The sequence below is a fragment of the Ochotona curzoniae genome, unplaced genomic scaffold (genome assembly GCF_017591425.1).
Source record: "Ochotona curzoniae isolate NIBS_2020 unplaced genomic scaffold, NIBS_Ocur_1.0 scaffold_4506, whole genome shotgun sequence".
In the NCBI taxonomy this organism is placed as follows: domain Eukaryota; kingdom Metazoa; phylum Chordata; class Mammalia; order Lagomorpha; family Ochotonidae; genus Ochotona; species Ochotona curzoniae.
Window position 1 is genome coordinate 36,707,585 of NW_024467119.1, and position 13,929 is coordinate 36,721,513.

A 13,929-nucleotide genomic window follows, 5' to 3' on the forward strand; every position below is an offset into this window, starting at 1 on the left:
TATCTATTCATGATCCATACTTAATTTTTCTCTTGTGTAAAAATGATAGAATACTCAATGGTGGTCAGTGGCACGTTACTGAAGCAATTTTTGTGTCAGTATAAAAAGCAACTGAAAAGCAGATATTAAACAATGGAAAGATAAGGTAACTGCTGTTCTTATCCAGATCAGTATTTATTTATAGATGTGTGTAGGATATCCTCTGCTATAATCAGTTAATTACCTGCTTGGGCCTTAAATAGGGGTGCAAATATGAGGGTCATTCAAATATCTGTGGAAAGTGGACTTAAAAAGTCATTTTATTTTAATGCAAATTAATGCTCAAATCTCTCTATGTAATGGGTGTACAAAAAATTCAAGAAAATGCATATAATAAAAAATATGTATAGATTTGAAAATCCGTTTTTTGGCAAAAGAAATTTAATCACATTTTCCAGCACCCTTTATGTTTCTTTCTTACCTTTTCTTCTTTTTTTTCTTTCTTATTTTTTTTAAAGAAAGAGAAAAGTATTGGGCCAAAGAATTGTAAACAGCAACCCTATAATTCCATGAAAGCAGGATTACTCACCATTTAGAAGATTCTATTTTAACCTTCGACGACTTTTCTTTTTGTGTTCTGCTTCTGTAGTCAGAATATTTTCCTTCTTCATATTAGAAGGACATAGTAGAGTGACATTAAAAGTTTTCTTCAGAACAGAATGTCTTAAGAATGGACTGAGCTGTGGAAATTCAAGAGAAAGAACAGAATATTACAATATCCAAAGGCTTTGAAAACCTATTTTACATAAATCAACAATAAAATTATTAACTTACATTCATTCATTAATATCATATATATTTGGGGTATTTGTGTTAACACATATATATTAATTTAAATAAAAAGTTATCTAGCTAAAACTATCTTTTTAAAATGGACACATATTAAAATAATAAAGCCCATTCATCTCACTATTCGGCATACAAGGAAAACAGCAATGAACACAGTGGAAAGAATACTTAAAAACAAAAAAATTAAGTTTAATTGTTTTTAAGAATGACAACTTGGTCTCAAAGATAGCTGACAAAATACTGAATATTCATTAACCAGCATTCATTTGAGAGGGTTCTTTGTAAATATACCAGCAATAATAATACATAACAAGATTTCTCCGTTTTGTCATACTCCCCTCCCCAAAAAAAACATACACCTGGATATGTGAAGCAGTTGAGTACATTCCACTGAGATGAAACAAAAAGCTTTAAATATATTTTTAAGTATAAGAATATTGTATTCCTAGATTTTTTGCCTTATTTCCTGCCTGCATTTGACATTCTGAGAGTTAGATTTAAACTCAGCTTTTTGAAAAACTATAATTAATAGATCTCATTTTCAATGTCTACCAACTTCAGCAGCTCATATCCACCTTGGTTTCCTTGCATTTCTTTCTTGTTTCTCTTTTTAAATATATTCATCATTTAAAAATAAATTTATTTACCTGTTTAAGAGGCAGACAAAGTCAGTTCCCATTTACTGCTTCAGTATCAAAATGTCCAGCACTGAACAGAGGCAGAAACTGGGAAATCAGTCCAGGTACCATATACTGGGGGCAGGAATTCAATTTCTGGAGCCATCACTTTTTGCTTACCAGGATATGATTCCAGCAGGAAGCTAGAATCAGGAGGTAGAGCAAGATACCAAGTATAGATACTCCCAAATGGGATAAAAGTATCCAAACAGATGTGTCCTCACCATTTAGGCCCACCCAAATGCAGTTACAGCCACTTTCCATAGATAGGTTTCCTCATATCAACTGGGGTAAAGCTATGAAGGATTACTGTTCTGGGAGCCAAGGTAAACAAAATGCTAAAAGCATTGAATCACACTACATGTTCTCTGTGTGTTCTTAAGCAACTCACTTAAGTTCTTTTGTTTTGTGGCTTGCATTTTGAAAATAATGATCACAACCCAAATATCCAGGTTACAGTATTGTGAGGATTAAATGGAGTAATGTTTGTAAATACATCTAGTCTGGCCTCTCTCTCAAGATTATTAAATATCTGCTATTATCTTGTATAGTATTGCCCAAACCATTGGCATTCATATCAAATTACTTTAAAATAAATTTTTATTATTATACAGGAAGTGATAAACAGAGTGGATAGACTCATCCCTCTGTAGACTGCAGAAACACTGAGAAAGCACAATGTGGTAGATTAGACCAGTATACACTTTTTATAAAATTTGAAAGAACATTATTTCCATGATCAGAGAGACAGCAGAATTAAAGAGTAAGCATAATAAAAGCATTTTCTTTTTGCTTTTCAAATTCTTACCTTGTGACTAGCCAAACATCTACAATTATAAAGAAAATACATTTCTTTTTCTTTTTTATATTCCAGTTACAAAATGGAACTGCCAATTTGTAACTAATTCCAAACATTGGTTCAACAAATGAAGAATTCTTGGGTAAGAATTTCAAGGCTAGCTGGAAGGAACAACTGGAAGAGCAGCTTCTAGAAACAGCCAAGCTTCATAGAAAAGAAACCTGCACCTAAAGAGATAATTACCAGATTCATCTGTGGAAGCCTGCCTGAAAATCAACTAGCCAATTTCTTTCCTGATTTATCCAACTGCCCCTGCCCCTTTAAAGACTCTGCGAATGTTCAAAGTGACAAGATGACTTTGAGAAAAAGGATATCTTCCCCATCCCCACCCCAGGACTGCTAGCCCCTTCAATAAACCTGTTCCTTTGCATCAACTGTCTCTGCTAAATTGTCCATCCAGCAAGCAAAAGCCTGTGCCAATTTAAAAAATATTAAGGCAATTCATATTCCTTGATGAATAAATGTCAATGTAGTTCTTATAAAATAGAAATATGTCTAAACAATTGCAGGAAATTTAAGGCAGCCTAAAGGAAGATAAGGAAGATTCAAAAATACAGAATAAAGAACACTCATATTTATTTTATCAAATGAACCGTTTCAGGAGAAATATAATGGAATGAGAACCATATATAATTTGGCTAATAAACTTTTTTAAAACAGATTTTTACTAATGTGAAATAGAAATATGTCCAATTAGAAGATATTGCATAGCATGTACCTCTTTAAAAATTATTTTTATTATTTTCTATGATGTATTTTATAGGTACGAGGAATTCCAGCATTCCTTCCCGTTTCTATCTTTCCATGTCCCCCCAACCATTTTCTCCCATATTATTACAATAATATAGTCCTTTTGTAGCGTTTACAAGATTACCATTCTTGTCTTATCAATCAGCATAATAGGTATAAACAAAATTAGAATATTTAGTATCATATTGACAAGATATATTTAACTGTTTCACTAGCAAGTCCTCCTTTTATTTGAGAGATGCCTACTGCAACATACCTTCAATTCCTAGTATGCCAGTCTCCATTTTACAGCTCAACTATGAAAATATATTTGCATATTTGTTCACGTATGTATCTATTTTGTGTTTTGCAGGAAAGTTGCCCAAATCAGTAGGAAGAAAAATAATAAAAAGAATGGAATAAGCAAAAATGAAAAACATGATGAAAAAAATCAGAGAAAGAGAGAACTGATTTTTGGGAAAAAATAAAAACACAAATTTGATACTCTATTTGCTCAAGTAACCAAGAATAAATAAGAAAGACCAAATTAGTAAAATCAGACAAGAAAAAGGAGATGCTACAATGAATTCTGCAGAAATAGAATCATCAGAGGTTACTGCAAACTGCTATGTGCCAACAAATTGAAAATTGGGAAGAAATGAGTGAATTTCTGAACATATGCAATCTACTACAATAGAGCCATAAAGACATAAAATATCTAAATGCATCAGTCACGAAGACAGAGACTGAGTTGGTAATGAAGGCCCTCCCAGTGAGGAAAAGCTCAGGATAACGGGACTTGACTGCTTAATTCTACCAGCAGTTTCAAGAATTATTCCAAATATTTTTCAAACTGTTTAAAATAATCAGAATGGATATAATGAGCCCAAACACCAACAATGAAGCAGCATTACCTTAATTCTAAGATCAGAAATAGATACAACAAAGAAACAGAACTATAGACCAATTTCCATGAATAGCACAGAGGCACAAATCCTCCACAAAATATTAACTAATGAAATTCAACAACACATCAGAAAGATCAGTTATTCAGACTAGTGGGGGTCTGTGTCTGATATTCAGGGATTATTCAACCTGCACAAAACAATAAATTTAATATGTCATGTTAAGAGTATAAAAGCGATATGACTTTCTCAACAAATGTGGAAAAAGCATTTGATAAAATATAACATCCTTTCAAGATCAAAACCGTAAACACACCACAATACAAAGAATCATGTGACAAATTCACAGCCAGAATCATATTGATTAGGGAAAATCTGGAAGTGAATAGTAGTTCGTGGATCTGGGCATTCCTGTGCTATGCCAGAGGTCATGAGGGTGGAGCACGCTGCACCTCCAGGAAACCGGCAGGGGACCTGGCAAACTGAGACCTCGCTTTGACCTCATGGCTGATGAGCATCCCAGGACTGGACTGCATATCCTGTTTTCCTCTGCTTGGAAGGCCCCCACCTTGCAGTGGGGAGATAAAGGAACCAATTAAGAACCTGATATTTTATGTCAGGTCAGGCTTGCAGACTGCTTTCCTCAGGAACCCATCAAGTTGCTGTTACTAATGCTCTGGGCTTCGTTTATCACCCGTACATAAGCTTCAATCACCACTAGACTCAATAAATGGATGTTGGTTGACTCCTGGTAGTCTCCTTTTTCTGGTGGTTATCCAAGGGGCCTCTGTCACCTTACCTTTGCACCTTCCAAGAGGATTGTGGAAAGCAGCCTCATCTGGAAGCATTTCCACTAAAATCTGGAGATACACAAGGATGCTCACTTTCATCATTCATTTTAACACTTTTTCTGGCAATTTTAGCCAGAGCCATTAGACAAGAAAAATAATTCAAAGAGATGTAAACGGGAAAGGAAGAAGTTAAATTATCCCTCTTTGCAAAGGACATAAAGCTATAAGTAAAATAACAAAAATTATTCCATTAAGAGTTTTAGAATTGTTTTTTGTAATTTCATTTTTATGACTTAAAAAATTTGAAATTGTTTTAAAAGAGTGGTGATCAGTCTGTATCAACTACACTTCAGAAGAAATAGTGAACCAGCATTCTTCCTACTAAAATTTCATGAAAATCAGCAAGGAAATACAAACACAGATAACTGGGACAAATCCTATGAAATGCTTCAAACAAGTATAAAACTCTGATCTGCTGAGATTTCAAAGGATCAGTGTTAGTTACAGCAGAAATGGCAGGGCAACTCACAGCTACTTGGGGAGCTAACTCATGCCTCCTTTCTCCCAGCCCCAACCAACTTCAAGAAAATAAATACTGAGTTCAGGAAGCTAAAAGTTTGTCATTTTCAAGAAATGAGAAAGCCAGATAGCACACCGTAGGTCAAATGTGGTACTCAATGTATTGTGGCTGCCAAGTTTCAATCCAGGTATAAACCCTTAACACACACACACACACACACACACACACACACACACACACACACACACACAAAAGAAGTAGACTCTGACACAAGAGCTGAACCAAGCCAAGATAAAAGCATAGCTGAATTTTAGTACAGGAGAATTAAAACAAGAGTAGATTTATCTAGCTTTACATAAATTATGGGAAAGCAAATAAACTTCCTTCCTGTGGCTTCCTATTGGACCAGATCTCTCTCTACCCTTTTTCCTAAGGCTCTTGGATCTCTACGGGTCTAACACTGAAAACCCACAGTTGAAAGATTCAGGGAACTGAAACAGTAATACTATTTTATAAATTTTGTAAATTATTACATCCATGATATTTAAAACAATGCAGCTGAAGCCTAACAGCAGGTGGTACATTTAATGGAAAAAGTTTGGTAGGCTTAAAATAAATACAAGCATTTAGCTTCTGATAAAATTGGCATTCCAATTAGCAGGAGGTGGATGCATTCAAAGGTCACAGGATCTGGAATAACCAGCTTGTATTTGGAAAAAAGGAAATGAATATATATTGCATTTAGATGCTATAGACCTACATACATTTCAGTGATTTTAAAAATGGAACATTTTTCTGCACAAAGCAATATCAGAGGTGACATTTACTTTTAGTTATAGTTTATATAATAAAAAAGTCAATAAATTCTTTCAAAATTTCCAGAAAAAAATCTATTGACAATGCTTTAGAAATGACTTTAAATGCAGAAGAAATAAACTTGCCATATTTTATAAAGTTCACATATTTGATTCCAAACATGGTTACTATTCAATATTAAAAGTAAGTGCACTATCATACTTTATGATTTACTCTAAAGTTAAACCAATTTAGCCAATGAGGTATTGGGAAAGCTACAACCAAATTGTGCCAATAAAACAGAATAAGGAATACAAGAATACAGTCACACAAATCTAGTCAACTTATTTTTTACAAAAAAAGCAAAAGCAATACCATGGAAAAAACTACAATAAAAGTTACAAAAGACAACATGGACAAACATCTTGATGGCTTTGGGCTTTTATATACAACAATAAAGACATGATCTGTGACAAAAATAATTGACAAGCTATGCTTCATTAAAATAAAAAAATTATTCTGAAAAACACTATCAAGAAAGTGAAAAGATAAGCTGTAAATTCAAAGAACATCTTTTAAAAATGTATGCCTAATAAAAGATTTATGCCAAATATAAACCACTCATTCAAATCATGCAAAGAATCTATAAAAATCAACAATCAGAAAACTAAAAATCATTAAAAATGTTAAAAGACATGAAGATGAATACTCAAAGAAGGCATAAAATGACAAATAAACATGAAAACATTATTCCACACCATACATCATTAGACAATTGCAACTTAAAATTATGAGATTCCCCTACATATCTACTAGAAGGGTCAAAACCTAAAACACTGACATATTTTGTTGGTAAAGGCAGGGAGGACGGAGACTTGTAGTCATGGTTGATTGGAATACAAAATGCTACAGCCATTTTGGGAGAAAGTTTTGCAGTTGTTCAATAAAGTTAAATAGTCTCTTAACATAGAATTCTGCAAACTTTTGTTTTCACACAATTGAACTGAAGACTTTTATTTATCAAAAAAGTCTGCACATGAATCTTTGTAATACCAATGATCATAATAATCTGAGCTCGAACAAATTAAGATTCTCACACTAGGGGAATTAATAAGTTATCTGTTGTCCATCCAGGTAAAGAAATATTGTTCAGCCATATGAACAATGAACGAGCATATCATGAAAAGGCATGAAAGACATTTCAATGCACATCACCTAGTAGAAGAAGCCAACGTGAAAGGTTATATACCATATGGGTCCAAAAGAAGACACTCAGGAACAGCAAAATCAAGAGAGAGTGAAAAGGACATTGATTACAAGGTGTCTGGGAGAATGTAGGGAGTAAGTGGGATGGAGGAGATTTTTAGAACACTGCAATCAATTCATGCTATAATTGTGGACATACGTTATTATCAATTTTTCAAGACATATATGAACAGCAGTGTAAATGAGCTATAATGTAATATGTGGAATTTAGGTAACAATGGTGACATTTCATTAGAGGTTTATCAACTGTAACAAATGAATGATTCATATGGGTGATGTGGAGAGTGAAAGAGGCTGAGCTTAGGGACACAAGGTATGGTTGGAACCATGTACATGCCATTGAATTTTCCTGTAAGCCCAAAACTTTCCTAAAAGAATTCTATTGAAATAATGTGGAGTGAGTTTTAAACTCATCTTAAAGAATGAGTATCTTTTTGAAAAAGTAAAAATATAAGCTTTCCTTGTTAAAAAATAATTCAATGGGGCCCGGCACAATAGCACAGTGGCTAAAGTCCTCACATTGAACGCGCCGGGATCCCATATGGGCGCCAATTTGAACCCTGGCAGACTTGCTTCCCATCCAGCTCCCTGCTGTGGCCTGGAAATCCAGTCGAGGATGGCCCAAAGCTTTGGGATCCTGCACCCATGTGGGAGATCCAGAAAAAGCTCCTAGCTCCTGGCTTCGGATTGGCTCAGCTCCACCTGTTGTGACCACTTCAGGTGTGAACCATCGATGGAAGATCTTCCTCTCTGTCTCTCCTCCTCTCTGTATATCTGGCTTTCCAATAAAAATAAATAAATCTTTAAAAAAAACAATTCAATGAACTATATTGATTTAAATACAGATTGTTTCATTGGCTATTCATTGATATATGGAATACCTGAGAGCTGTTATCTGAATGAAAAAGTAAAGGTTTATTCAGGTCATAGTTTTTGAGGCTCAAGACTATGCCAGGCAGCCCTGTGGGTTTAGCATGTGGTGCAGTGATGGATGGCAGTGCTGAAGCGTGAAGAGGAATGATTACATGGTAAGCTAAGAAGCAGAGAGGGTAAGTCCCTCTGAGGCTCCATGACCAACTATTTCACAAGAACCACTTTCCAAGAACATAATGCCAATGACCTAAACATTCTGTTCTAGGCCCATCTCCTAATCACCATAATTGAATTAAATTTCCATTTGCTTACTAAACTTACCTGAAGGCTCTGGAGTTTAGCACTGTACATGTGTTCAAGAGCCAGCAGATGTAGTACTGGGTGAAAACAATGTTTACCACACTCATATGTTACCAAGATTGCCAAATTGGATTAATTTCTGTTATGTAACATTCATTTACCATGTAATTGTATCTCATATTCTTTAATATAAATTAAATTAAAAATAAGAATCAGTTTATTTTTCAAGAATACTCATTATTATCTCTGAAAGTACAAACATAGACACAGCTGAGGTATCATTTAAAGGTTTAATGGGACGACCAGCAGGTTGAGACCATTCCGCTTCCTGGGGCGCCAGGTAAGCAACTTTATTTCAGTGCAAATAATAAAGTAAGATTAAAGTTTAATTAATGAGCAACCACCAAATCATCTTTTATTAGGTACTCTCAATTTTGAAATAAATCCTTTCTTTGTTTTGTTTTTATGAAAACCAAACCTAACAAAAATTTTCCCACTGCATCCTCTGGGTAGAATATTGACCTTCTTGGCTGATGCTATGTAATTCAGGAATTACTGCTCAATTAAATTCTTCAAAATTGTAATGTGTCTGATCTTGTCTTTTAACATATTGAAAAACAAAATAAAAGGTTAAAAATCACTATTATTGCAAGTAAAATGTGGAGAGAGACAGCTAGGCAAATACATCAAGAGGGAGCTTAGATTTGAAAAAAAAAATTGAAAAGCAAGCATCCTAATAAAGCATGAAATCTTAAATTACAGGATATTTGTGCAGTAGGGTGGTGTTAACAGGAAGCTTCAGGAAAATTAAATTTAATGACTTAACCATGGTGAAGGGATGGTAATGACAAAATCACAAAAATTACATTGTTGAAAGAAAAATAAATGAACTGATACGATGGCAGTATATAATCAGAAGTTCTTAACCACACAAAACATCTTCTAATTAACAGCTTGTTTGGTTTTAAATAATATGCAGGTGGGAAAAGTAATATGCAAGTGGGTGAAGTGAGAGGCATGCTCATTTCCAGAGATAAAAACAGTGATTTTGTATTCAAAGAATTTTCCACCTTAAGACAGGAAGGAAAATGAGGGAGGTCCTAACTTTTTTCAGTCTGCACTACAATCTTATTCAAACAATAGCTTTCAGAATAGAAGAGTATCTCAAGGTGCATGTCTGCAGCAAAGAATAGCCTGGTGTGCACAGAGACCACCGTATTCTATGATCTGGATTTTTGGAAACTCTTAATATAAAATATGAATTACAAGAGATAGCAGCAATACAATGTTAAAGGCTATATGATGTCTCTCTCAAATTCATAATAAAAAAGGTAAAGTAACTATTCTGATTTGATGTTGTTGATGAATTCATCTTACAAATACTGGAGGGACATTTGATTTCCTATTTTGTCTCACAGTTTGCTGGCAGTATTATATAACATCATAATGAGTCTTACTCTATACTATATTCCTTTGTTATGCTTTCAAATAGTTAGAAAAAACAAGATCCTTATGTTTCTTTTATGAAAGTTCACTGTAGGCATTATGTCTCATATGACGTATGAAGGAACTTCATACACATGTGGGCCGATGGAATTAAAATATAAATTTATGGGCCCGGCGCGGTGGCACAGTGGTTAAGGTCCTCGCCTTGCATGCCCAGGATCCCATATGGGCGCCGGTTCTAATCCCAGCAGCCCCGCTTCCCTTCCAGCTCCCTGCCTGTGGCCCAGGAAAGCAGTCCAGGACTGCCCAAAGTTTTGGGACCCTGCACTCGCATGGGAGACCCGGAAGAGGCTCCTGGTTTCGAATCGGCATAGTATCAGCCGTTGCACTCACTTGGGGAGTGAATCATCGGAAGGAAGATCTTCCTCTCTGTCTCTCCTCCTCTCTGTATATCCGCCTTTCCAATAAAAAAATAATAAAAATAAATCTTTAAAAATATATATATATATATAAATTTATGTTAAGGCTTTTAAAAATCTATGCATCCCTTTCTTCATACTAAATGTTTCTCAATGAACTTTTCAAAAACCCCTTACATTACTCCAAAGCAAATAATGATTAACTGAGTGATGATTTAGCTATAGAGAATTAGCAAAGATGCCCATAGATAAGTCTTACTTTCTCCTCTTCCATCAATTTCCACCACCTACTTGACACGTTATATATTACACCTTCTATTCCTTAGCAAGTTTTTCTCTCAAAGCCCCATTGGAAACTCGAACACTGCTACCCAAACTCAACACTTGATAGCCTCACTCTCTGCCTTGTTTTGTCTATTGTATGCATTTTATTTTATACTTTGTTTTTACTTTGATAAAATTTCATAGTTTGGGGATTCCCCCACAAATTCTCACCCCCTGACTGATTTCCCTCATATTGCTACAACAGTATAGTCCTTCAGAAGAAGTTATAATTCCATCAGTCTTTTATTTAGGTGTGCAACAACACTGCTAGTACAGACAATGTCAGACAGTCCAACCTCCCATTGTCTAGATATGTCAAACAGGTTCACTTGGAGTCCATCTTTGATTTGGAATTTGGAATACCTATTGCAATGTATCTTCACATCTGGATATGGTAATCTCTATTATTCCATCACTATATGTTCCCTTAAATGAGAAGCCATGAAATTAGGTAAACAACAGGTATGAAGCTAAAACAACAACAAAAAATTATAGCACCATTGAGTAGAAAAATGCACCACTGAATATACTTTGCTTTTAATTTGTATCTAGCTTTGCTAGAATTTTCCTTTTTTCTTATTTTATTCCACAGTGCCTAGACTAAAACATGACATAGAGATAATTTTTTTTTCTTTTCATTTTTTTATGTCTATGAGCTTTGATTCATGTTTGGAAAACTCTCAGTTAATATTATTTCATCTCTCAAGTGTATTTTCTCTATGCTTTGTTTTTGGAAATTCTCTTTTCTGTAGGATCCTCAAACTAATCATCATTTATTTCAATAAATATGCACTGAAAGTATGGAGCACATATAAAATGTGCTCACATTAGTATAATGAAATGGATTTTGAAAAAATAAACACTGATCTGTAAATACCCCCAGACCAAAAAACAAAATATGACTAGGACCCAGTGCAGTAACCTAGTAGCTAAAGTCTTCATCTTGCAAGCACCAGGATCCCATATGGGTGCTGTTGTGTCCTGGTGGCCCCACTTCCCATCCAGCTCCTTGCTTGTGGCCTAGGAAAGCAGTAGAGGATGACCCAAAGCCTTGGGACCCTGTGCCTACACGGGAGACCCAGAACAAGCTCTTGGCTCCTGGTCCCTGGTTTTGGATCAGCTCAGCTCTAGTCATTGCAGTCACTTGGGGAGTGAATCAGCAAATGGAAGATCTTTCTGTCTCTCCTCTTTGTAAATATGTCTTTCCAATAAAAATAAATATATCTTTTAAAAAATGAAATTCAATATGACTAGGAATTCGGAAGACCCAATGTGCTGGCATGAGAAGCCACCTCCTATATTTACTCTGGAGTTCACAAGAGTCACAAGTAATGTGACTTCTCACACCATTATCATGGCAGTTTTTCTTGACTTAAAAGTTTATAGAAATGGAACCACATGCAGCATTTATTTATTTATAGAAGTGGAACCACATGCAGCTTCATCAACCTGACATATGGCAATTCTTGAGCATGAACTTTTCATGACTTATTTGAAAGGAAGAATAATTTATATTTCTCTTAACTCAGACTGAAGTGGTTGGGGAAATGAGGATCCTGTGTAGATTTGGAAGCAAGCACTGCTTGGTGATACACCGTGAGCTGTGCACAGGGCTAGTGGCTCAGTTTCCTTTTCCTCAATGGGAATGAGCAGCACCTAGAAGAAGACATGGTGCCTGGAGCCATCAGCAATATTTCTAGTAACATTTTTCTATTTGTTTTTGTGAACTTTAAGGATGTTCGTTCCTTTTTTATACCTTTTTAAAAACTTTCTGACAGGTATTTCTAATATATTCCTCACTGGGTGGATTTTTCTCTTGTACTTATGATTATACTATGAACACATTCCCAGGGTTTAATAAAGTTTTTTAAAAGTATATAAACACAGCAAAATGTTAAACAAAAAAAAAATGAGCTACCTCAAATAATTAAGCTGTTGAATAAATACAAAACAGGAAACCGGTGATCTTCCTTGATGTACTTTCAGGAGACTTAAGTAACAGATTATTTGATGCCTTATATGATGCCTTCAAGGGTGAATAGGATTACCAATGGCTGGAAATTAGCTATAGGACTTGCTAAATACATTTGCAATAGACTTTTTAGTATGTGTGCTAGAACAGTCAAAATCCATAAATGTGTGAAGAAAAAAATAGTTAACATTTCAGTGACATTTTTAGAAAGTTCACAACATTCAAAAGAAATAGTATAGCTGAGGAATGGGAAATGACTAAGTTATCTCTGGTATCTGAAAAAGGTCATGACAATTGGCAAACCAGGATGCAATCCCTTCTTCTGGGGAAGCCTTCAACAGGCAATCCTTTGACATTAACACCTATGGAGGGGATAGCCACATTCACTGCTCATCTTCCAATCTTACAAAGCGACAATTTGGGGGTTTCTGCTAACCAATTTTTTTATTTCTAAAATTTAAAACATAAACACATGGCTTTACTTTGATGATTTTAATATTTAAAGTTGGACAAAAGCAGATAACTTCTTAACTATGTATAGCCATAATCAAATAATCTTCCTTTACTCATAAAAGTCTCAAAGCATAATTCAGCACTAAGCGCAGAAGTAAAACAGAGTGACCATATGATTCACCAAAAGGAGTTTGTAACTTTAAATTACATGTATAATGACTTACAGAATTTATTATACATTCATACAGTATTCATGTTATATGAACCACAAGGCATACTAATAGTAAAAATGATTTTTAGAGCCCATTAGAAGGAAACTAGTCTGTTAACTTATTATACTAAAAATGGATCTGGAGAGTAAAATGAGAAAGTAAGCACATAGGTTAAAAAGTTTAGACTGTTTTGTTGACTGGGTCAGGAAATAAATGCAAACTTAGGATACACTAATGCAAAGTAATTAGATTGTGGGCAAGGAACATTGCCAGGAACTCTGTAAGTCTTGAAACGGCTTTTATATTTTTTTTCAAAGTGTAAAAAGAATGGAGTATCTGTTACAGGAAACATCTATGTGGAATACAATAGAAAAGAAACATCTTATTATCTCTAAAATAAAACAAACCTTAGTATGTTTGCATGAATTTATTACATGCCCTCTTAAAGATGAGTTCTACATGAAATCATACTTTAGCAGCTGTCATTAATTTCTGTTTAAAAATGAAATTCAGAAGCAAAGAAAACGCATATAATCTTGTAGGACTCTAGCACATTAGGT

General features: G+C 34.7%; 1 protein-coding gene across 1 annotated transcript in view; it reads right to left on the reverse strand.

The window, feature by feature from the left end:
• Positions 1 to 549: 549 nt before the first annotated feature.
• The window catches only part of STPG2 (sperm tail PG-rich repeat containing 2), a 389,260-nt gene continuing 375,880 nt past the window's right edge, over positions 550 to 13,929 (reverse strand). The window contains exon 11 of the mRNA XM_040967274.1: positions 550 to 719. Coding sequence (XP_040823208.1) covers positions 582 to 719 — 138 coding nt within the window. The 3' untranslated portion in view covers positions 550 to 581. The remainder of the gene's footprint in view (positions 720 to 13,929) is intronic.